Here is a 27758-nt window from a genome sequence, read left to right on the forward strand (position 1 = left end):
AACAGATTATATATTTTATTTCTACATTTCGACCACAGAGGCTAAACATGCATGCCGGATATTACATAACACAAATAAATTTGCAAATCCTTGCACTGTCAATTCCTTGTTGTTAATTCATTCGTATGTCTGATTCTGTATGACACTACTAATAAAATATCACTATTGCATTGAATAGGGACGTAATTGTCACAGCACAGCTTTTTACCTATTCTTTTTATTAACAATTCGGTCCAATTTTATATTACAGCACACGGTGACATCATATCGATTTAATTTCGATTTTATCGATATACAATAATCGATGTTGGTTTAATGTGCGCTGGAATCGGTAACATATCGTAGCTATTACAATTTTACAAAACTCCACGAAAATAGTTAAATGACATACTAATTATCATCCTCTGGGGATATAGCTAAATACACATTTTTATACAACAGTTTTACTTTGGCCTGTGTGTTCTTGCCACTATATAAGAATCATTTGCACTTACATTTAACAATGAAATATTTTCTTATTTGCTAGTAATACCGGAAGTATATAAGTTGCTATACATAGAAACACAGGTTGTTTTATTAAACATCACGATAGATGCTTTACTTTTCAAATCCCATCAGTACTTACTATATAGTAATACTTAGTATTATTGTGTCTGAAACTTTAAGGGGCAAAGGAACTACTGACACAAGGGACTTAACATCTTAATTTCCAACATTTGGTGACGAGTTGGCGATGGAAAGAATAGCTATTATTTCTTACTACACCAATGTGTATGACCAACCATCACCAATTGGCCTATATGCCCAACCTAACCATTTCATATACCGGTGTACTGATGAAACACTCGCCATTTTCTTCACTATAAAAATTCACAATATCTTTAACACGAAAATCGTGTCATAAAATATGACCACATCCACAACTGCTATATTAACCAGTGTATATGCTTACTTACATAATGCACACATAGACAACGACGGTAGTTAACGCTGCAGTGACGTCACTAGTAACACGCTTGTGTGAGTGCGGCTCGTATAACCGGTACAAATTAAATAGCACTCGTAATACACGTCACTTATACTGGTTATCAGATCAATTTAAAATGTCACATGCCACATCGTCTCTCCAACCACACTAGTCTATATTGATATAACACCGTTAAACGGTGTTAGTTGTATCAGAGATTAAACGTGTCCAATCGTAGTTTCCCCTCGTTCTCAGTCAAGAACAGCAGATCAGCCATCGTTTGCTCGCATATTGCTTCTTCGGCCTTTTCTGACATCTGAAATATTATTAAAAACCATATAAAATATACACTCTATTCCAATGATAACAGGAAAGAAGGCATATAAAAAACATTTGTCGAGAGCTTGATTAATCTATGATATTCACTATGGATATGCAAAGTAATTGCATTTCGAACGTCGACGAATCTGTTGTCTGATTTTAGAAGTAAAATTAAAGCAGAAATAAGTGGCTAAGTGCAGTATTTAGTAAAAGTAATTTGGTAGGAATTTGTGTTATAAATAAGGGTTATTAATTCACCATCAACGTCAATAGACAAATCACCTTCACCGAAAAACCTTCAGTATACGATCAAATCCATTATCTAAATAGATTTAATACTGAATCAATCCTTATTGGTCGCGTATTACGTCACTAAGGTCCTATATGTACCACAGATTAAAATACAGCAAAGTGACGTCACCGACCCCATTGCAGCGCCATATTGTCCAAGTAATGTTTTTGCGCGCTATTTAAATATGGAATTTTTAATTTTTTAATATGATATATTTCGACAAATATGTACTAGAAATAAAAGACACAACTTTTGCTGGGTTCCTTAATTTCTACCAAATAATATAATATGGATTTTAGAAACCAGTCAAATAGCCTATTACTAAGGTAAAATAAATAAATAAATATGAGACAACATCACATACATTACTCTGATCCCAATGTAAGTAGCTGGAGCACTTGTGTTATGGAAATCAGAAGTAACAACGGTACCACAAACACCCAAACCCAAGACAACATAGAAAACTAATGGTAATCTACATCGACTCGACCGGGAATCGAACCCGGGACCTCAGAGTGGCGTACCCATGAAAACCAGTGTACACACCACTCGACCATGGAGGTCGTTAATAACGATACATATACTACTATGTACCTTATAAATTTGACAAAAAAAAAAAATAACAGAAAAAAAAGACCCGCTGAGTTTCTTTCGCCGGTTCTTCTCAGGTCAGGGTGTTCCTTTTTCCGAACCGGTGGTAGTGTTTATTTGACAATCAATAAGTAAGTGTAATGCTTTTATATTGAATAAAGGACTACTTGGTGGTAGGGCTTTGTGCAAGCCCGTCTGGGTAGGTACCACCCACTCATCAGTTATTCTACCGCCAAATAACAATACTCGGTATTGTTGTGTTCCGGTCTGAAGGGTGAGTGAGCCAGTGTAACTACAGGCACAAGGGACATAACATCTTAGTTTCCAAGGTTGGTGGCGCATTGACGATGGTGACCACTTACCATCAGGTGGCCCATATGCTCGTCCGCCAACCTATACCATAAAAAAAAAAAAAAAAAAGGAATTTGAGTTGAGTTTGAGTTCGATAATAACAACCGTACCGGTCTGTAGTTGCAGTCCGTTGTGGGGGGGAACTTGAAGTTTGGCCCGAAGTTGACGCTGACCGTTACGTTCTTGTGCAGCGACACCGTGGGGTAGTAGCAACCCTGGTAGATGTCCGCGAAAGCCTCGCCCTGACACTCGCCGTTCTTGAAGAAGTATATCCGGCTGCCCGGCAGAGCCTTCAAATTGTTCAACGACTCCTGAATATTGTCCTTGTCCTCGTAGTAGAGGTGACTCTTGAATTTCACTAGAGGCTGAAACATATAAGAGGTTCGATTGTATTTAAAGTGATAATATCACTATCACATGGTTCATTCAAGTGAATGATTCATTTTTCTTTCATTCCATGTTCACACGGTTTAGATGGAATGACGTAAAAAATAACATTCATCTGTAGTTTCTTTCAAGATGGCGTCGATTGAAGTCGTGTCTCCGTCTGCTACAGCGTTCGAGTCAAAATGGCTAAATTTGAGTGAACGTTCACTCTGTGTTCAGACTGTTCATTTTTCATTCATTCGGAGTGGGATTGAAAGATGCGAATGAACCGAACCAACGTGGTTGGATAAGTTCGATAATGAATTCATTCGGCACTTTTGTTTCACTTTGTGTTTAAACGTGTCACTTTGAGTGAAAGATGCAAAATTAAACACGAAAATGAACAAAAAATAAACTGTCTGATTCCACCTTTAATGTAGTGTACACAAATTTATAAAACACATGATTTTATAAAAATGCATATATTATCTGTGTATGCATCTGTCATCTTGAGTGACAGAAGTCGCAAAAACGTGGGAAAATAAGATATAACGCAATGTGCGCGAAGTGAACAGGCCGGGTGTATAGCGAGCTGATATTTAAATATAATATCTATTTAATCTACTTGGTAAATCTCACGTCAAATTTATTTACAGTTATTTATGTAATTACAAAGCAAAATAAAAAATAAATGAAAAGTGTCGTGGAACAGTCGGTTGGAAGAAAGTTGCCGAAAAATATAAACCAATAGTAAAACAGTATAGTTCGACACAACTTAGATGTAGCCACGGAAAATGTAATGAAACCGATTACTGCCGATTCACACAACCAATAGAAACAGCTCCCTATTGCGCCATTCAACGCTATTCTCTATAGATTCTCGCCTCAGTCAACCATATCGACGTGTCAAATTGGCGAATATATTAGGTCATATGATATTACAAGTTGTTACGTTTGTGTAAAGATCATATTCACATAAGGAATAAATATTGATAATTTGGGATAATTCAAAATGAACTTTATTCAAGTGGGCTTTTACAAGCACTTTTGAATCGTCAATTAACAATTAAGTGAAGCTACCACCGGTTCGGAAAGTAGATTCTACCGAGAAGAACCGGCAAGAAACTCATTAGTTACTCTTTTTCAATATTTAAAAAAAATACAGTCATGTTAGTTAATACAATTATTTGTATTAACATATCCTGCCTGGAAGTCAACAGGTATTAATTCCACGCATTTTTATCATCTACAAAATCTTGTATCGAATAATACGCCTTTTTTAACAATGTATTTTTTATAAACGATTTGAATTTACGAGACGGCAAAGTTAAAAATGTCTGCGGAATTTTATTATTTTATTAGCGTACTCAATTCGGGTGAGGTCGGTTTTACATGTAAGTGTGTCGTGCTACGTGTAGTGTCGTGCTGCGTGTAGTGTCGTGCTACGTGTAGTGTCGTGCTGCGTGTAGTGTCGTGCTGCGTGTAGTGTCGTGCTACGTGTAGTGTCGTGCTGCGTGTAGTGTCGTGCTACGTGTAGTGTCGTGCTGCGTGTAGTGTCGTGCTGCGTGTAGTGTCGTGCTACGTGTAGTGTCGTGCTGCGTGTAGTGTCGTGCTGCGTGTAGTGTCGTGCTACGTGTAGTGTCGTGCTGCGTGTAGTGTCGTGCTGCGTGTAGTGTCGTGCTACGTGTAGTGTCGTGCTAGGTGTAGTGTGGTGGTGTGTCAGTGCGGGGGGGGGGGTCACTGTGTCGTGCTGCGTGTAGTGTCGTGCTGCGTGTAGTGTCGTGCTGCGTGTAGTGTCGTGCTACGTGTAGTGTCGTGCTGCGTGTAGTGTCGTGCTGCGTGTAGTGTCGTGCTACGTGTAGTGTCGTGCTAGGTGTAGTGTGGTGGTGTGTCAGTGGGGGGGGGGGGGTCACTGTGTCGTGCTGCGTGTAGTGTCGTGCTGCGTGTAGTGTCGTGCTACGTGTAGTGTCGTGCTACGTGTAGTGTGGTGGTGTGGGGGGGGGGGGTCAGTGCGTCACTCACGCGGTCCTTGTAGGTGTTGGGCGTGCAGGCGGCGGCGGCGGCGCGCTCGGGCAGCACGAGCAGGAAGCCCAGCGTGTCGCCCTCGCCGTACGCCGCGCTGTAGTGCCGCCCGCGCGACTCGTGGAACCTGCGCCCACGCAGCCTTAGGGCTTAGCCTCACACCATCCGAAGACATTCGTGATGCATTATGATGTATCGTGATATAAGATTATGTTTGATGGCATGAAAATGATTTCATCGCGACTAAAATAGGCTCGAATTTAAACATCACATGTGAAATTATGTATGAAATTGTCTATTTAGAGCGGCTCTACACTTAGGGACAATTTCATCATGTAGTTTTCACGTCACTTATGAGCGTATTTGTGATGCGGCACTATTAGTATAACATCGACTGATTTCGTAATTGCAAATTACAAATCAGTCTTTGTTGGTGGTAGGGCTTTTTACAAGCCCGTCTGGGTAGGTACCACCCACTCATCAGTTATTCTACCGCCAAATAACAGTACTCAGTATTGTTGTATTCCGGTTTGAAGGGTGAGTGAGCCAGTGTAACTACAGGCACAAGGGACATAACATCTTAGTTCCCAAGGTTGGTGGCACATTGACGATGTAAGGTAATATATCTTACAGTGTCATTGTCTATGGGTGATGGTGACCACTTTCCATCAGGTGGCCCATATGCTCGTCCAACCTATAACATAAAAAAAATATATATGGATTGTTTATAAGGATAAGAAATTTTTCGAGTGAGTATTTTTTTCATATCATACGATGTTTTTTCAATCGTACTGCAATTTAAAAAATATGTTATTCAGACCAAAATCAATATGACTGGTCAGTATGTAAGTAAAAAAAAATATGGATTGAACATAAGGATAAGAAATTTTTCGAGTGAGTATTTCTTTAAGTCATACGATTTTTTTTCAATCGTACTGCAATTTAACAAATATGTTATTCAGACCAAAATCAATATGATAGCTCTAGGTATCAGTATGCAAGATGGCGGCCGACCTGGTGCCCTTGCGGCTGCGCCACGAGTAGCCAAACTTGTCGTAGCCCAGCGGCGCCTGCAGGTTGGCGTAGCGGCGGCCCCAGCCCAGCCGAGCCGCCGCGCCCTCAGGCATCTCCTCCACGCCCGCCTCCCAGTACCACGCGCCGCGCGACACGCCTGCACACACACACACACACGTTACACACGCACACACACACACGTTACACACACACACACGTGACACACTCCCGCACACTCGCTGTCTACCAACGGGAGGCACAGTCGACCGTTCGATAACAGTCAGTTGAAGACAAACATGCATAGAAATGCTATTTCGATTATTTGTTTAGGTGAAATCTTACAATTTTGAATTGAAATTTTACAGTAACACTTTAGACACGAAATCTTGTTTGTATACATTTAATTCAATCATTAAACTTAAGTTTTTACCATTTTACATTTTTTACGATGGAAAACAGGTAATTTAGTGTCCCTCTAAACCTCAACGGCATTGTAAGTCTCGGCTTCACAGGAGGAAACGATGGACGTCTATGTGCCGTAAGTGCGCACTCAGCATTTATTGTACGAGTGTTTTACGAGGATTTTAAGGATTTTTATTTCAATTATTCGATTGAATTACTCGTAGCGATGGCTTTCGAGCGTATATGTAAATAATGTATGTGTAAATATACATATATGTGTGTCTATAAACAAATATAAATATTGGACAAATCACATACATTAATCTGATCCCAATATAAGTATCTAAAGCACTTGTGTTATGGAAAATCAGAAGTAACGACGGTACCACAAACTATCAATCATCATCAACCGAAAATCTCACCATGCGTCGCCCTGACCATGCAGTATCCCTTCTCGCCCGTGACCGCAAGTCTGTCCTCAGCGATCTTCAGTTGCGGAGCGCGGTCGTGCAGAGCTAGCAGCACGATACCGGGGCACAGGGAGCGGTAGAGCCAGCCCGGGATCGGTTTACCACTCCATTCGTTGCTCTCATCGAACTCCTAAAATATACCACGCCCGTGATAAGAATATCGTGTGCAAAGTAGTATCAGAAATATTAATTAATTCTTTGACATTGTGCAAACTCGTCTGGGTAAGTACGATATTGTTGTGTTCCAGTATGAATATTCAGCGTGTTAGCCAGTCAGTGTAACAACATGTATAAGAGATATAACAGATAATTTCGTGTAATGGCTCATATTTCTAACATCGCCCATATCTATGTCTATGGGTGATAGTGACTGCTTAACATCAGGTGTCAATAGTAGGGCACGTTTAGACATTTCTTAAATAAAATGAGGTCACTGTAGTGTTTGTATCCATGCAATAGATATAATACATTGTCTCATGTACACGAGTAAAGGGTGTTACATCAGAGTAGTCAGGGTGTTAGCCACCGTACTGATTAGACGAGCGCCTGCGCCCCTATTGCGTGTCGTAGTGAGCCAATGAGTTACTGAATACTATAGTCACTATATATTTGCCTCCAACACATTTTAATAGGTTAGTATAAGTAATAAAAATAATTGATTTAAAACCGAAAAAAATAAAGAATAAAATCAAAATTTCAAATTCTTATGAATACCAATTGAAGTTATCATTCGTACATATGAAACAACAGAGCTAAGCCATTAGCAAAATATGTAAAAAGGTCTGCTTAACTTTACACCTCCTTAAATCAAAATGGACTAAAGTTTAGCAACTCACCTGTCTGAAAGGCGCATGGGGGTCCGGCTCAGCGAGTATGTACCGATAGCCGTCCTTGTTGAAGGGATGCTCGGTGGGGTAGCCGTGTGAGGGAAGTTTCAACGCGCTCAAGTCAGCCGACCGACCTTTCTTGCCGACCGGCGCGCTCGCCTCGAGTCCTACGGCCGGACGACGCTTTCCCTGACGCCCTTTTACATTGCCACCTAGAGGAACTGCAACAAAATTAAACACGTAAATATAATGATATTCTAATAAACAGATATGTTATATCCATACTAAACAACAGAAAGAAGTGTGCCGCACGGGGGACCGTTTATTTTACATTTCGTTACAAGTAAAAAGGATAGCTTGATAAAAACAGCAAGTAAAAGGGATAACTAGATGTTTTAATTACACAAAACGTATTACTACGTAATTATTATGTATAACAACGTATTACTACGTAAAACGACTAAAGGCAAACGTCCCAATTAGGACGTTTTCTAGTCTTCACTTTTTACGCGTTAATAACATATCTGTTTACTAGAACATCATTGCGTAAATATATAACAGTTTAGTATTCATTTTCATATGTACGTTACTTTACTATAACATTAGAAACGTGATAGCCCAGTATTTTGCCATAATGAACTCATACTTGCTGACTTCCAGGCAGGATATATTATATACATTTATAATTGTATTTAGCTAACACTAAGTACATTGTATTTTTTAAGTGTTGAAAAAGATCAACTACTGAGTTCCTTGTCGGTTCTTCTAATCTATTTTCTGAACCGGTAGTAGCTTCACCAAATATAGTTGTTAAACGACGATTCAAAAGTGCTTGTAAAAGCCTACTTGAATAAATTGTTTTAATTTAAGTTAAATCTGCTTTTGTAAAAATTGTATTTAATTAATTATAATTCATCTAAAGTTCGGCAGTGGCAAACATCATGAGGAAACTATCGTGCACATAGTGGAAGAGAATCCACCACGAACCAGATTAGAACAGTAAATCTCAATCTCAATGAATGAATGGATTCTGATGAAAGGGTTTTTCTGTGAAACTCTTACCGTTCTTATCGGATTTGCTGTAACATTGGATTATGAGTTAGGGAATAGACAGCACACCTGTGTTTGCAAACACACTTGGGTACAATAATAGGTGCGGCAGTGGACTGATCGCCCTTGAGATTAGTCGTGACCAAAATTGATGAAGCCAACATCACCATCATCAGGACTCCATAGATTCAGTTTAATATCAAAATGCGACATTGAAAAGTGCACATATAGTACACGTATGTCGTAATGTAACATTACAGCGTTTATTTCGGTGTCGTTTCGTGTAATGACTAAGACGGACCGGTCAATGCCATTTGATAGATACATTTTTATAGTCTAGACAAACGGAGCTCATTTAAAACTGCTCTGCCAAATTTCAAAACTAAATATGTGCCAATTTTTTATCGCACATCTTATATTCAATGTAAATTGGACATACCAATAATTATAACAGGATCTAATTTTTTTTTATATTCTTCAATAACATTCATTTTGATCGACTTTTCGGCATATAGTAGGTATTATTGAATTTTTATATGAGACTAGCTGTCTGACAGATAGACAGACAAAAATAGTAAAAAATGTTATTTTGGTATATGTACCGTGTATATACATATGCATTGAGTAAAAAAGGGCTATTTCAATATTACAAACAGACATTCCAATTTTATTATGTGTATAGATGTATAGACAATTTATTAGACTGTTGTTTACATAAAATATCAGAGTTACGTAATAACGGGACAAATATTATAGGTACTATAAAATAAAAGTAACAGCCTATAAATTACCCACTGCTGGGCTAAGGCCTCCTGTTCCATTAAGATGAGGGTTTGGAATATATTCCACAACGCTGTTCCAATGCGGGTTGGTGGAATGGATATGTGGCAGAATTTCGATGAAATTAGACACATGCACCTGCATGTGAGGAAACCTTTCCTCAAGATGTTTTCCTTCACCGCCGAGCACGAGATAAATTATAAACATAAGTTAAGCACATATATAGTGGTGCTTGCCTGGGCTTGAACCCGAAATCATCGGTTAAGATGCACGCGTTCTAATCACTGGGCCATCTCGGTTTCTTTTTTATTTTTTTTTATACATTCCAGCCGTATATCATTTGATATTAAAACCTTTTGAATAAAGTCTAGGTGAATCCTTTTTGAAGGGCATAAATTACTTGTCTTCAAAATTAGTATCCAAATGAGAACAATGGCTAAAAAATTTGGCGGTTACAACGTTCTTTCACTGACTTATCGTATGTACGCGAAACGAAAAATATTATGCAATAAGTTTTTACTTCATAGATAAAACAATTTACCGTCAATTATAGTATGGAAATATAACATGCTAATTAGGTTAGGACATCGCATTTAAGAATCAAGAAAAACAATTCAAACGTTATATTTTAACCATAATAATATTATTTAAATATAACAAATTATTATGAACGAAAATGTTTGAGCAAGCTCTCAATTATTTCATATTTATTCAATTAAGATAATTACGATTAATACGATTATGAGGAGTCATTTTACAAAATTAAATTAAAAAGTCCCCGTTTGTAACAGGTTTCGTATATTTTTCCAACTTTTGTTTTTTGGCGTGTTAATAAAAGTCTCCCAAAAACTATACTTTTCGTTTTTTAGTCTCCAATATTTCAAAAATAAATCATCTCAAATCTCATTAAAATATATTATTATTATAATTAGTTTACTGATATTCCTTGTACATTAAACATCTATAGTTGTCATTTCAACCCTTATTATAGAGATTCGGGAAACTAAAATATTCGTATGGCTTCTATAGCAGTTAGGTACTGAAAAACTATGTTTTACGCTCAGCATTATCACCCCCATAATTCCCTTGGTAGATGAAAAGTTATCAAAACATGATACAAATCTCTTTACACACGAAAATGTGACGCACCACTTTGAATCGTGCATTAGTATGAGTGAAGCTCGTATTTACAAGATGCATTAGTGTGCGTGAGATGACTAAAAAAAAGTAAAGTAATAATTCCCTTGGTAGATGAAAAGTTATCAAAACATGATACAAATCTCTTTACACACGAAAATGTGACGCACCACTTTGAATCGTGCATTAGTATGAGTGAAGCTCGTATTTACAAGATGCATTAGTGTGCGTGAGATGACTAAAAAAAAGTAAAGTAACAGCCTATAAATTTCCCACTGCTGGGCTAAAGCCTCCTCTCTCATTAAGGAGAGGGTTCGGAACATATTCCACCGCGCTGTACCAATCCGTGTTAGTGGAACGCACATGTGGCAGAATTTCAATGAAATCAGACACATGTAGGTTTCAGCGCCAAGCACGAGATGAATTATAAAACACAAATTAAGCACATATATATATAGTGGTGCTTGCCTGGGTTTGAACCCGCCAATCATCGGTTAAGATGCACGCGTTCTAGCTACGGGGCCATCTCAGCACAGCTAGTGAGATGACTAACGAACAAAAAAAACTAATTAGATTATGTTTGTTAATGCAGACCGATTCAGAATAGACGTGCCGTGAAGGAATAGATCTAAAAGATCCCTTTATCACCCGCGAGAGCAGTTTTCATATTATAACCCACAAGTCCCTTAACAGTTAGAAGTATTTCGGAATATTAAGCAAAACACTTAAAATGTATTATTAGTGGGCGACCTCCGTGGTCGAGTACTGTATACACTGGTTTTAATGGGTACGCAACTTCGAGTTTCCGGGTTCGAATCCCTTATGAGTCGATGTAGAAAAAGTTCATTATTTTTCTATGTTATCTTGAGTCTGGGTGTTTATGGTACGGTCATTACTTCTGATTTTCCTTTAGCTACTTAGATTAGGATCAGATTAATGTATGTGATGTTGTCCAATATTTAACCAAATTTCAATTTGATATAGGTATTTAATCTGCTAATTTTATACAATTAAAATATTATTTATCGTTATTGAAACTCATTTTTATCACATCAAACCAAAATAGACTTTATTCAAGTACACTTAAATTACATATTCGAAATTTTAAATTAATTCTGTTTTATACATTATATTCAAGTTTATTTTGAGTTCTATAAACGTTAATCAGAATAGTAATAAATGTATTATTATCGTACGAGATACAAATTAATTTACTAACAGAGAATGAATTTATTAATATCGCAATATTGACGAGTGTTTTGTGATTCAGATATTGCTATTCATATCTCATTATACTATATTCCAATGTAGGTGTAAGAATAAACAAATCTAATTTATACTATGCGATTCGCTAATAGTATCGCTCTACTGTATTATGCACTACAAATAGTTCTTGATGAATATATTATATTTATGTATATATAAAATACTATTTCATTATTACAGCTATATGTACCTACTTTGATTTACATACTTCCTAAGATCAGTATCGAAATGTTTATTTGTCTTGGATTAGTTTTCACTCCTGTGATCATAATATGTAATAACGCCTATATCTAATATGTGTAAGGTTTTCTTTAATAATTGCGGGCAATGTGAGGTAGATTTATTAATAAAATATTTTTATCAACTGGTCACACTGGTGGCCTCTTCGCGGACGCGCGAAGTGGAGTTTTTGAAAAGTCTGTTTAAAGTTTAAAGTTTTGGAGTTTAATTACAAACTACGTCGACTCTTACAGTGTTGTAAAGTCTATTTACAATATAAAGTGATATTTAAAGATATATTGTATTTGCAAACTGAATATTGGAGTTTAACTACAAACTTCGGCGACACCTACTGGAAAAGCGTTCTTACATATGTATACTGCATAAGCGTAAACCGTTTTTGTCCCAGTGATTATGGCATGATAGCTTTACATAATAAATCGGTTATGGTGTAATTTTGAAGAATTCCAGCTTATATCTCTATAATCTTCTTTTTCAGCAGATGTGCAGAAAAAGAAGATTATAAGAGGATTCTTGATTACAAATAAGTCAAATAACTATTTTATTACGAATGAATTCTAGGGAATGGAATAAGTTATCAGCGGGGTAGAGAGTGGAGCTGTTGATGTTTGTAAAGCAAAAAACAAATGAAAAACGTGCGAGCATACGTTCTCAGTTTACAGTGAAATTATATAAAAACAAAACCTCTTTGGGATATTCCTTTATTCCCAAGTTGGGGAAGGTATAAAAATCTATTGATTAAATGCGAAGTTGCGTATGCAACCCGCTACAAATACAACTAACAGTAACTAAGCACTAACATTATAGTAGTATATTTTAAAAATAAATATACCCAACGGACACTTCAATCTCAAATTTGTATTTTGTTGGTTGAACATTTTTGAAAAACTCACTCACGATAAAAGGTATAATGTATCTTTGCTGTATTATATTATATCTGCGTAATATTCTGTCAATGACACGTCAATCAATCTTTTTTTTTACACAAATTTGATAAACGTTTAACAAAGAGTTTTATGTGCCCCTGATTACTATTACAGACTTTTTCTTTCCACGGTGATTGAAAGAAGATAAAAAATGTCTTAACAAACATTACTCAGTTTGAATTTAATTTTTTTTCTTCTTAATAATAAATTCGCATTACATAATGGATATAATAAAGATTTATATCATTGACATACAATAAAAAAAACCCAAGCGTGAAGTGATCGTTAAATGTCCATTATTATTATTTAAAATTCCTTAAAATTAGTATGAGTATGTAATTATGGTACGTTAAGAGTAATATAGTAGAATAATACACGATTAAAACATCGAAACGATTAATAACGAGTTTATACTTTTTAACGCCAAATTAATATTTTTTTTTTGGTAATGTTTCAATTTGCAAATTAATTCAGATTATAAACATACCTATTCGGTTTTTTATTTGTCTTATTAATTCACAGGATTAGAAATCTTTCTTATTGATTTGAGTATAAAAAGATAGTATGTATTTAACAGAAAAGGCCCTCCCCTTTTCTGTTAAATACATGATTAGACGAGTTACTCTAAGAAATGACATAAAATCAAAATTACTTCATCAACGATTTATGAAAGCAAGGTAATTAAAATCGCTTGGAACCGAAAGTAATCCATTTCTAATGAATAAGTAAAACACTATGAAATGTATTTAATATATTCTTGATGGGATTGTGATCAAACCCCTCTGAATGGGTAGCTACCACTCAAAACATATTTTACCGCCAAATATCATAACTTTCAAGTTGAGATAGAAAGTAAGAATAGAGATGGCCTAGTGGTTAGAACGCGTGCATCTTAACCGATGATTTCGGGTTCAAACCCAGGCAAGCACCACTACATATATATATATATATATATATATATATATATATATATATATATATATATATATATATATATATATATATATATATATATATATTATTTATATATATGTGTGTGTGTGTGTGCTTAACTTGTGTTTATATTCATTTCGTGCTCGGCGGTGAAGGAAAACATCATGAGGAAACCTGCATTTGTCTAATTTCATCGAAATTGTGCCACATGAGCATTCCACCAACCCGTATTGGAACAGCGTGGTGGAATATGTTCCAAACCCTCTCTTGAATGGGAGAGGAGGCCTTAGCCCAGCAGTGGGAAATTTACCTGTTATTTTACTTTACTTTTATCATAACGTTGTATTGTGGGGCTTTGGTACAAGCCCAAGGAACAAACACTTAATGATCAAGGTTGGTAGCGCAATCTTTAAACTACCAATGCCTACCCACTACTTGCATTAAAAATCAATAAAACCTCATCGTACTAAGTAACATAACTTCTTTTATACTTTTCTAAATAGAGTTTAAGTTGTGTTTAAATCAAACTTTGTACCTGAATGTCTAACTTGTAAATGAGTTTTATTCAACTAACATCTATGTTAAATAATATATTGAATCTAGTAGAAACGGAAACAAAAATAGTTTAATCTTATATTTGAAACAATACCATTTTATGGTAATGACATTTGCAGCTGTTGAAATAAACATCAGTCCCCTACGTGTATACTCTATCATACGAGACATTGGCTGAATATTATACGCCCAGTAGCTCAGATACACGACGATAAATAATAATCCTCAAAAAAAAAAACAAAGTGAATTTTCATTTACGTATATCCCATACCAAACAAATTATACAAGATTTGAAATTGGAATTTGGAGCTATACCAACGTATGAATTGAAAGCCAAAATAATGAGCATTCATTTAAATTGACGACCTCCGTGGTCGAGTAGTGTGTACACCGGTTTTCATGGGTACGCTACCCCGAGGTCGAGGTTCGATTCCCGGCCGAGTCAATGTAGATTATCGTAAGTTTTCTATGTTGTCTTGGGTCTGGGTGTTTTTGGTACCGTCGTTACTTCTGATTTTCCATAACACAAGTGCTTTAGCTACTTACATTAGGATCAGAGTAATGTATGTGATGTTGTCCAATATTTATATTTATATATCTTAAGGTAGAGCTACCGTGTCACTGTTAGACGTATTTCTTAACGTTCTGGTATAACTATAGTAACATAAAGCAGTGTAAGCTTTTGAATGTACTTGTGTAAAATCATAATCGAATATAACTACTAAACTACGGTAATGAAATTGTAGTTTTTACGACTGCAATTTTTAACTCTACAGGCTGTTAAAATACGATACGAATGTATTTAAAATTGTAAAAGTGACTATTTACATACATTTCTTACCTATAGTTCTGCCGAGAAGAATCTTGAAAATTACAAAGAATATCGAAGAGTCTTCTCCGACGATTCAAATTTACAATAAAGTTTTCGAGTCTTGAATAGAGCATATTTTGAATTAATTTTTATATTAAAGTTGTACAAATAAACAAAAGCATTCCACTCGTTTTCAGAAGGTTATGAGCTTTTCCATGATGGTCCAAAAAGGATTACTGGATGGACATTGTAATTTTTTCCTATACTTTCACAACGCTGGATCATAATTTATACTAATATTATAAAGGTAAAAGTAACTCTGTCTGTCTGTCGCTCTTTCACTACCGAACCGAATTTGATGAAATTTGGTATCAAACAAATATGAAATCCAAGGAGGCATATAGGCTAATAGATTATATATAAATTGATAATATAATTTTCCCAAAAAAAAAAAGAAAAAAGTAAATTAACATCCTGTAAATTTCCCACTGCTGGGCTAATAGCCTCCTCTCCCATTAAGGAGTGGGCTTGGAACATATTCCACTACGCTGTTCCAATGCGGGTTGATGGAATGCACATGTGGCAGAATTTCAATGAAATTAGACACATGCAGTTTCCTCACGATGTTTTCCTTCACCGCCGAGCACGAGATGAATTATAAACACAAATTAAGCACATATATATATAGTGTTGCTTGCCTGGGTTTGAACCCGAAATCATCGGTTAAGATGCACGCGTTCTAACAATTGGGCCATTTCGGCTTTTTTGCCTAACACAAGACAATCCCTAAAACGCAGGCAAAGCGGCGGGCGACAACAAGTCTGATAAAACGCGGATTAATTATTATAGCACTATAAAGCCCGGACTTGAACCGTAATCTTCGGTTAATACTGACGTGAGACTACATGGTAAAAGATTACCATTAACTAAATGTCACATTCGATTAATAACTTAGCAAATAGGTATTAAACGTATTCATTACCTATTTGCAAATCAATTCAAGGATTTCCATCTATTAAAGTCTAACTTGGTATATTCGATTTTTAAATATAATTTTTTTATTATATTTAAGCACTGGAAAGGAGCCAATAAAGTTTTTTGTTATATATTAGCTTATATTATTTTATGTTTTTTAGTCCTTGCAATATTAGTTATTTGTTATTGATATAGCGAGTATCTGTAATAATGTGACCCCTTGGTTTTTAGCGTCTATTTATCTGTAAAGGGTTTTAAGGCCAAATATAAAGGTAGATGACCAAATGTCACTTAATTGTACACTGTCAATACACGGCCACCCTTGGGAACTAATGTAATGCCCTTGTACCTGTAATTATACTGGCCCCGGGTTAGGGGGTAAAATTACTGGATTGGTCGATAACCATACCCATCTCTAAATAGTATTAACAAGAAAGTATCATGTTTTATTCTAAATTATAATATCATTAAGAAAATAAAGAAATTCGATACAATATTTTATTGATGATAAAAAAGCGTGGAGTCAATACCTGTTGACTTTCTCGAATTGTATTTAACTAACTTGACTTTGTATTGTTTAAATGTTCAAAAAGAGTAACTACTGAGTTTCTTGCCGGTTCTTCTCGGTAGAATCTACTTTCCGAACCGGTGGTAGCTGCACTTAATTGTAAAATGACGAATCAAAAGTGTTTGTAAAAGCCTACTTGAATAATGTGTATTTTGATTTTGATTTTTTGATGTCTAAAGCTTTCTAGCACATTTATATGATAGGTAATATGCTTCTTTTTTAATCTCTGTCATTTGAAAAGGCTTGAATTTGTGCCTTTTCAATCTTAATAACATTTTATCAAAACTTTGAATGTATTTAGTACTCAATCACACCTGAAGGGCTGAATAGAGCTCAATTAAATTTAGTACGGAGATAGGTGTATCCCAGGAAAACGTATAGTACGACACAACTTAGATGTAGCATCGTCAAAATTCGTAAAACCGATCACATCCGAATTAAGTACGCTATCCTGAATCATCAATATTTATTTTTTATATGAATATGATCTTTACTTGTAATATCATATGACCCAATATATTCGTCAATTTGACACATCGATTTACACGCACTTGCTTACTCGGGTTGAACTGACGCGAGAATCTATGGCGACGAGTGGCGTGGAATAGTGCGAAAGGGAGCTATTTCCATTGCTTCTGTAAATCGGCAGTAATCGGTTTTATTTAATTTGCCGATGCTACATTTAAGGTGTGTCGCGCTGTACATAACATCCGTAACCCCTAACACATTACCACAATGCTTCCCCCCTTATATCGTATTTTACGGAGTAATTTTCGGTAATCAAAAAGAGAGTGCTTGTTACTAGTTGATGTTACAAGATTAATACCTATTTTAATTACTTTATAAATAAATAAGGTAATGAACGAAGTAGTAGAAAACGCCAAAACTTTGTCGTTTATTCATTTAGGTTCTAGTACTAAACATCTTTCTTGATAATTAAATCACAATGTTTGTACTTTTGAATAACCAGCATGGACCATGACCCCAAAAAAACAAAATAATTTCTCTGTTTGTCCTTCGAAATAATCGTTTGATGTACACCCTTTTTCTATTCATACTGAATCGAGACGAGTAATTACAAAATATATTCGATTATGAATCTAATCTCAACTGTGCATTACGTGTTTCAAACTTGTCAAAGCCGGTCCGTAACCCTCAAATATGCAGATTCTGTGAGAAATCACTTCGTAACTCACTCGCGAAATATCGGCTACTGACATACAATACGCCGATTTGAGGTGTCAATTACATTACATAGTATAAAACAAAATCATTTACCTCTGTCTGTTCTTAGGTATAGATCTTTAAAATTACACAACAGATTTTGAAGAGGTTTTTTTAATAGATAGATTGATTGAAGAGGAAGATATAACACATGCACTTTATAGAAGAGAATGACTGAAAAACATTTTAAGACTGTCTTCAGTATATTTAGTATCAGCATTGCAACCGTGCGTAGCCGGGCGGGTCACTTGTATCCTATAAATTTTACACTCATTGTAGTCAATGTCGTATGTGTGTCAGTGAGTTTCGATTTACAGAATAAGTAAATAAATATAAATATGAGACAACATCACATACATAACTCTGAATGTAAGTAGCTGAAGCACTTGTGTTATGGAAATCAGAAGTAACGACGGTACCACGAACACCCAGACCCAAGACAACATAAAAAAAACTAATGCTAATCTACACCGGGAATCGAACCCGGGACCTCAGAGTCAGACCCATGAAAACCGATGTACGCACCACTCGACCACGGAGGTTGTCAAAGTATTAACTAACTGTACCAAAAACTTACAAACCCGATCTCCACAGCTAGTAATTAATATTACGAGCAACTTACAACGCGCGTGGTGCAGACTCGGTCTATAAATAAAGAGCGATCGATATCACAGCACTGAAGTTGCAGGTACGACGCGATATTAAAAACAAATATTAATTCATTCGAATTACATTCGTTATGTGTTACGTAACATATATGTGAAGCTGTTTTCGTAATTTATGGTACAATTTGGCACACGGATTCTTGGAGATAGAGGTCGTGAACTCAATACGAAAATGCTTACTTTTTTCTGTCCTATCTCCACAGATACGGTTGCCGTTCCAAGTTTATCTTACATATGATTTGGATTTAAGTTATTTTTACGTTTATTACCTATGGGACACATTTGTTTTTTAATTATGTTAGCTTAAAATAATTACGTCATATTCATTTTCTTTTTTTTTTAATAATGTTTTGTAACTCAAATGTATGTGTTTAACAAATAAATTCGTTTACTAAGAGATCTTATCCCATAATCGCTGACAGAACGCTTGAAGCACGATCTTCCCTCTTAACTAGAACATTCTATGGGAACGCAAAATGACTGACTTGTGACACGGTTGCATCAATCAATATATTAAAAACATCACAATATGCGCTTGTCTTTGGATTTTTTGTTTGGATATCATTCAATTAAAATTAATCTATGTTATAAAAAAATACATAAGAATAAATAACTAATGAAAAACAAAAGAAAGCTCTCTACAATATAGAGTGTAATTATATAATACGTTTTTAAAATGTCCTAATTTATCGTACGGAATAAGAGACATCTAAAAAAATTAAGAGCCAACTCCAAGTACAGAACATAGTCAAATAGAATTTGTAATATATACTGTTTAGGATTGTATAATTTCCTAGGGGTTTCCTGCCATATATGACGTCACTGCGAACTTAATTTACACTTGTAACGCCATATCATATATATACCACCCTAAAAAACACGTATAAATCACATAGGAAACTTGCAACCAAATTTTTTAACACTTTAATATAAGACACTCGCCGATAGCCGAGCTATTGTTTACATAATCATCTTAACCAAATACATATGCAAAATACACTACGAAATACACATTTAAATTCCAAACCACTTAATATTTAATTGATGTAAATTAACAATTAATATCTCCACAACAAACATTCGTATATCATTATACGAAGCTTGTTTCGTTCATTCGTAAATCAAAATATTATATATTATATTTCATAATACAACTTACTATCCATGTTGTATTCGGGTTGTAATCACCTCCGTTTAAAAATTCTTACGAAGCATTGATAAGATAAGTTATTGGGTCGTTCGCGTCCCAAATACGACATATACAATATACCTATCGAAACCGTATAGTTTTCCGGCCACTGCTTGATAACAAACATTCATATACTAATTACATTAAATACGAATCATTACTATGTAACATGCGTTAAGGAATTAATTAAAGAAAAATTTATCTAAAAAAAACTTACCAGCCATGAAGTGTGAATTAAAATAATATGGAATCGATATAGAAATCGCGGAGTGAACGATGCTGCCTATGTGAGAGTTAAGATCGAAGTAATGTTACACACAAGCGTCGGCCGCGCCTGTGTGCGTGACGTCCGACCGTGTAAACGTGTACGATGTTTACAAACACAGTCGCATACAGAACAATGTCATTATTCAATACTTGAGCGGTCTAGAGTTTTATGTCGCAGTACGCTGGTCTGGCGTTACGGTATTCGTTATTGTGACGTATCGACGAAATTGTTGTCAATTTGTTTTAGCGAATCTTCCGAACTACACCAAAATGATTTATATGCATGAATCTACATGCATGTACATGCATTTTTGACGATGGCTACCCGTTTCCTTTTGTGAAGACGCTTTGTACATATCATATACTGTTATCATTTTGAATCCTTATCGTTACGTTCATATTTTGTATAAGAGAATATTAAACAGTTATAAGATTATTAAAATAACCGATCGTGTGTATGTTTGATGAACGTTGTTATAGTAACGGTAAGACATTAAAAAATCATAGTATAAATAGAAATGCTCAGTATTTTTGTATTGAGATTTGAGGGCTGAATGAGCGATTACAGGCAACAACAGTACAAGGAACATCTTAGTGATCAAAGTTGGTAATGCAACTACTTCCAAGTTTAATCTTTAAGCTGGGGACAAGTATTGATCTTTATTATATATATATACACCGGTTTTCATGGGTACGCCACTCTGAGGTCCCGGGTTCGATTCCCGGCCGAGTCGATGTAGATTACCATTAGTTTTCTATGTTGTCTTGGGTCTGGGTGTTTGTGGTATCATCGTTACTTCTGATTTCCATAACACAAGTAATGTATGTGATGTCTCATATTTATTTATTTATTTATTATTAAACTTATAGTAATAAATTAATAAAAGTACTAAAATAAATATACGCATTATTTACTTTTATTCATCTCGCGCTTGGCGGTGAAGGAAAACATCGTAAGCATGCCTGCACGTGTATAATTTAAATAAAATTCTGCCACGACATTATACAATATTTATCACTTTATGATATATATTTTGTGTTTCATTTGAAATAAAAAAGAGTAACTACTGAGTTTCTTGCATCTTCTTCTCGGTAGAATCTTCTTTCCGAACCGGTGGTAGCTTCACTTAATTGTAAAATGACGATTCAAAAGTGCTTATAAAAGCCTACTTGAAAATGTTTATTTTGACTTAATTTATTTAGAAATAAATTTAAAAAAATGCACTTTTATACAGGTCGAAGTAAGCCATCTTATTTCATCAAACACTGACAAATCACATCAACAAAAGTTCAAGAGAACCTTAATTTCCATTTACATTACTTTATTATTAAACAATAGACTGTATTGTGCTCTCCGAGAACAATACTCCTAAGTAATAAATCAAATATTTATAATGTAATTAACTTACATATAAGTATATAGATGACAAAAAAGCGTGGAATTAATACCTGTTGACTGATATATTAGTCCTGATATATTAATTAAAATAATTGTATTAACTAACATGGCTGTATTTTTTTAAATGTTGAAAAAGAGTAACTACTGAGTTTCTTGCCGGTTCTTCTCGGTAGAATCTACTTTCCGAACCGGTGGTAGCTTCACTTAATTGTTATATGACTATTCAAAAGTGCTTGAAAAAGTCCACTTGAATAAAGTATATTTTGATTTTGATACATTCCCTATTCCAATGGAAGTAAGAAAAAAGGTAAATAAGTGTTAGATTAACGTATTTCATGCGATTTGCTAATAACTCAGCTAAATTATTAACTAAGAGTTTATAATTAATATTATCTTAATAATACAACACTATTGCACTTGATTACTTATTTCCATTTTAATTATACTTCCAAAATGCTATTTTTCAATTTTTAATCCATAGTGGATATCATAGAAACAAGCTCTCGACCAATCACATCGCGCTAACCTGCTAAATCTTACTGATTTGGAATTTTATCCTCTAATATTTGGAATCTAGTTTTTTCTGTTTTGCAACAAAAACAACAACAGCCCGTAAATTCCCACTGCTGGGCATAAAGGCCTCCTCTCCGTTTGAGGAGGTTTGGAACATATTCCACCACGCTGTTCCAATGCGGGTTGGTGGAATACACATGTGACAGAATTTCTATGAAATTTGTCACGGTTTTTTTCTGTTTATTTTTTTTTATTTCTCATTATGTTTTAAGACATCGTTTATATTCTTACTATATAGATTTATATGCATATTTAGATTGTATACTTTTATTTTATATGTATTGATAATATAATTTACTATTTGATATATAATTTATGTATTCTATATTTACATTTATTACATAATTTTAATAATAAACTTATATTATTTCTTTTATTATTACAGCACCACCCACCTCATATTCCATGACCTATCCTACCATCGTTGGTTGCCTGGAAGAGATCGCTATGTAGCGATAAGGTCGCCAATATTGTACGCCTGTTCTATTAAGGCCAACAACAACAACAACAACAGCCTGTAAATTCCCACTGCTGGGCTAAAGGCCTCCTCTCCCTTGGAGGAGAAGGTTTGGAACATATTCCACCACGCTGTTCCAATGCGGGTTGGTGGAAAGCACATGTGGCAGAATTTCTATGAAATTTGTCACATGCAGGTTTCCTCACGATGTTTTCCTTCACCGCCAAGCACGAGATGAATTATAAAGACACATTAAGCACATAAATCAGCGGTGCATGCCTGGGTTTGAACCCGCAATCATCGGTTAAGATGCACGCGTTCTAACCACTGGGCCATCTCGACTCCCATTAAGGCCAAACCTATGTATAATTTATTTTCTGTGCGGTGTACAATAAAGAATACAAACAAACTACCTGCCCGTCCTAACTTGGTATGGGTGAAACTTTTGTTTAATAATTTCTAAAACACCACGCCGAGCGACAGCGTCCTACCGCTCCATCAAAACAGTTTCAACCACAAAAGTACACACATACAAAAACCGTTGCAAGCATTTAGGTGTAGTTCATATACACACGAGTGCAGAAGATTGTTATATACACACATAGAGATGTTATTTTATAAAAAAAATAACTAGTTTGTCCTTGTGGTTAGAACATGTGGATATCAACTTGATTGTGGATACCTTAACACTGAGCTTTTGTTTCTCGACAGCGAAGGGAAACATCGTGAGGCAAGCTTTACATTGTATCGGATAAACACCTACTTAGCCATCAGAGTAATGTGGCGGTATTAACTCAAAACCTTCCCCTAAGAGGAAAGGTAGCCGTGACCTATTACAGCTGGATATTTACGTAATTTCTTGAAACCCGTACTCATTTTTTTTTAACATAATGAAGCCTTTGAGCACTATGTCTGTATTAGGAGATTTCGCTATTAATGTTGTCTTAAATTTTCGCGATTACACATTGAAATAAAACTAGCTATAACGGATTTGAATCGCGTATATTAATTATTTTTAACATCCCGACGTTTCGAGCACTTTACAGCGTTCGTGGTCACGGGTAGACTACCCGTCTACTATATTAATATACGCGATTCAGACTTCGCTTTTCCTACATACGTAAAGTAAATGTGAATTCTGTAGTACAATTAGTATTAGTATTGCACACTTGCGAGACCGAGGCGAGTTGATAATTAATAATAAGAAAACAAAATAGGAATTTAATATATAATTCATATTCTTAAGTAAGGAACAAAAATTATAGACTACCTATCATTCCCGGCTTCGGTCGGGTAGAATAAGAAACTGCGTGAAACGTTCATATTATGGGACCAAAACACATGGAATCTGTATATTTAAATTTTTACAAATCAAAATAACTTAACACAATACGGGAAGGTCGTGTAATATATTCTTATAGAACAACACATACAATATCCATATCGTAAGGTATAAAGGGTAAATTAATGAGGAAGGATGTAGGTCACTCGTGTAGGATGAAATTGTACCAACTTACCAATTGTACCACATCTAAGCAATCTCTCGTTATGTGTCAATCTTAACTCACATTAAATAATAACAATTCATTATATTATACGTAAAACTTGTGTTACAGGTCTGGTATCTTTACTTGGTGGTAGGGCTTTGTACAAGCCCGTCTGGGTAGGTACCACCCACTCATCAGTTATTCTACCGCCAAACAACAGTACTCAGTATTTTTGTGTTCCGGTTTGAAGGGTGAGTGAGCCAGTGTAACTACAGGCACAAGGGACATAACATATTAGTTCCCAAGGTTGGTGGCACTTTGACGATGTAAGCAATAGTTAATAATTCTTATAGCGTCAATGTCTATGGGCGATGGTGACCACTTACCATCAGGTGGCCCATATGCTCGTCCGCCAACCTATACCATAAAAAAAAACTCCTTTTCTTAGATACCAATACATATGCAAGGTGCAAATTAGTTTGCCTCCACGTATTGACCCTTCAGAAAAGGACAAAGGTTACCTAAGATCTGTTTATAAACACAAAGTGTCCCTGCAAATTGATTAATAGGACACCGTTTTTATTGATTATACTTGTTCAGTCAGTCAGAGTCGGGAAGAGCAACTAGCTCTAAAAAAAAAAAGATTCCAACAAATTGATAACCTCCTCCTTTTTTGAAGTCGGTTAATAACAGTAACATGTGAATGTGTCTGCAAGGATTACTGGACTAAGGCCTGTTCACATTTTTTAGAAGGTGTTTAAGATTACTCTACTAGTGGTGATTGGCAGATTTTCATCCGCAACTTGCAGGTTTCAATGGAATGTTGTCATTCGTCCAGTATGAGATGGATTTATTAAAAAAAAATTAAGGATATAAAAGTTCAGTGGTGCTTGACCCATATCAATTGATTCAATTTGATCATTTGGCAGAATTATATATCGGTTGGGAAGAAAATTATATTTGCATGGCATAATCTCTAAACTCATTAGGTTAGGTTAGTATAATTTTCGTACACCCTAATTACTTACAAAAATCTATGAAAAATTTACGAAGTACTGCAAGTATAGCAAATAAAATTTTGTTTTTATTCTATTAATAGGTCACATTTTAGATTTCTTTATATAAAAATATAAAAAATAAATATATATGGTATTTATACCTAATCACTGTTAATGAAACACAAATAATACCAGGTGGCGCTGTACGATCTAGGTACTTAGTATTTGGTATGCTTTTAGGTCAATTGCTTACTGAATATTGGCATATGAATTACCTAGCTAGAAACTAGTATATTACAAAAGGTGCTTAGTAACTTATTGTGAGTTATAATTCTTAACTATAAAAAAAAAAAAACAAAAAAAAAGTATTAACAATTTTCTAACAATGTATAATATTGATATTTATATATATAAAAAAATATCAATATTATAATATAATATTGATATTTATTTTTTTTTTGTTTTTTAGGAAAAAAAAAATTATTAACAATTTTCTAACAATGTATAATATCAATATTTGACATTTTAGCCCAAACTCAATCTCATTATACACAATACTTACTAAACTTAAAATCTCTGGCAAATTTCCTAGATATAACAGAAATAAATACATATAACGACTTCATGCACATAAGACTTACCGGTTGCGACGCCCATGTCAGTGACCTTCAGCTGCCCTTGTTTGATCATAGCTTCATAGTTAGGCTTTATGCTCGTCAATTCTATATTAAACAGGCCAAACATTGGCCCAAGGTTTGGGTCTTCCTCATATGTGAAGAGAACTTGTATATCTTTGACGAGCGCTCGTTGCACTGTGGCATACCAAGACTGAGTTACCCTGCACATTATAAAGATTCTTTAACTTCAGTTTAATAATCATATTTCTATAACCCTTACAAGGAAGTTAATAAAAAAGAGTTTTTATATTAATCAATTAACAAGAAATATCATAAATAAATAAAAATTACAAACAAATTACTGGCAGCAGATAGATTAAAACATTAGTTGCCTTAGTATAAAATAACAGTTCCATTTCAATGATTCAAAATCATATTATATCATATACAGGCAACACCTAATTTAATTAATTAATTATAAAGATACTTTAATTACAATGGGATTACAATGAGAGTTTTCACTATTCTAAAGGGTACATTTAGCAGTAATTGAATAATACAAAAACTTAGTAAAAAGTTTTTAATGTCTATAGTCTATATATTGGCATTGTCCATTTGAGTTTTTGTTGTATTTCCTGCAATGCTAACAAAGAGGTTGCATTAATCTCTTTTAAGCTTTATAAAAAGGTATCTCCATAAAAACAATTTTCCGGTAATATTAAGAAAAGTTTTATTAAAAAAACTTCTGTAGGTTCAAGCACACAGATCATTGAATTTAATAGAAAAACATGAATATGAAATATTCAAATATTCTTATATTTTCTGTATTTGGTTGAAATGAAATTGCCAAAAATTGAAATTAAACAATAGGCTATTTTTCATACCATGAGGCATAAATTTGGGGTTTAGGAGTGATATTTAAGTTTTCGAAGCAATTTTTAGTATTATAATTTACCTTATAGGTAAACATTCATATATAACTGTGAGACTACTGGAATATAACATAGTTTAAATGAATGAATTATTTAATTTTGTTATAATAATTTACCTTCTCGGCATTGTAGTCATAGCTTCCCAGTACTGATCAATATAAGGAATGATCTCCCTGTCTTTACTGAACATATTTTTGTTACTGCCCTCTTTACAGCTCTCCTGTTTAAGGTTAGCTATCGCTGTGAGGCACATTTGCGGAAAGGCTATAAAAAAGTTAAAAAAAAATACAATCAATCAAATTTGTCTAAAGAATATCTTATTTTGTCACTAAAGTTTTTATTTATTAATAACTACTATACTGCAGTGAAGAAAAATAATCATAACATCATTTACAAGTAGCTGTACATTCTTAAAACATATATATATATATATATATATATATATATTCTGCTGTTATATATATATTCTGCTGCAGGAAATATATTCTGCTGTTTTTGTATTTTGATACTTACGAGCTTGATTCTTCTTAAAAGTTTCTAAGCCTGTTGGTGAACAATTTTTGCAAATGAAGAGATAATTCGTCATAAACGGCACCAGTTTGCCTAACTGATATCCAATGCACGACTCATGATACCATCTGTTGCACGACGCACATAACAACTCAACTATATTAAGGTTGCGATCTTTACCACTAAAGACAAAAATAACATATTAAGTACCGCTGCATCTATCAACAAATAGTTTTCAATGTATAAACTAATTTATTAGTGTTTTTACCAGTAACAGTTTCCCTGAGATTCCGAAGAGAGTTTGTTTTTACTCTTATCGCTATTTTCCCCCGCTTTTTGAGATTCTGAATGCATGTTTTGACTATTGGACGCAATATCCATTTCAATTGATTTCTTTGTTGATTCCATCGATTGAGCAAATGTTTTGCATTATATGACACTTTTATATTAAAAAACCCCTAGATTCACACATAATAATCATGACTTTTAACGTAATTTATTAAATTATTTCAAGTTTAATTACGACTTTATTACAAAGACAACGAATTTGACACTTGTACTTGATTTGACATAAAC

General features: G+C 34.6%; 1 protein-coding gene across 2 annotated transcripts; it reads right to left on the reverse strand.

The window, feature by feature from the left end:
• Positions 1 to 59: 59 nt before the first annotated feature.
• Positions 60 to 27758, reverse strand: LOC124532385 (set1/Ash2 histone methyltransferase complex subunit ASH2). Of its 2 annotated transcripts, XM_047107280.1 has the most exons (10): positions 27451 to 27758; positions 27186 to 27364; positions 26789 to 26936; positions 25765 to 25961; positions 7633 to 7844; positions 6749 to 6926; positions 5925 to 6081; positions 4911 to 5037; positions 2633 to 2887; positions 60 to 1283 (listed from the first exon to the last, which is right to left on the reverse strand). In XM_047107280.1, exons 1-10 carry the CDS (start codon positions 27588 to 27590, stop codon positions 1179 to 1181), a joined length of 1698 nt encoding a protein of 565 aa, XP_046963236.1. In that variant the 5' UTR covers positions 27591 to 27758; the 3' UTR covers positions 60 to 1178. The 2 variants fall into 2 exon arrangements, with proteins under 2 accessions (XP_046963236.1, XP_046963237.1); XM_047107281.1 differs by lacking the exons at positions 25765 to 25961; positions 26789 to 26936; positions 27186 to 27364; positions 27451 to 27758 and adding an exon at positions 20160 to 20270.

Source organism: Vanessa cardui, chromosome 9, assembly GCF_905220365.1.
Source record: "Vanessa cardui chromosome 9, ilVanCard2.1, whole genome shotgun sequence".
Taxonomy (NCBI): Eukaryota; Metazoa; Arthropoda; class Insecta; order Lepidoptera; family Nymphalidae; genus Vanessa; species Vanessa cardui.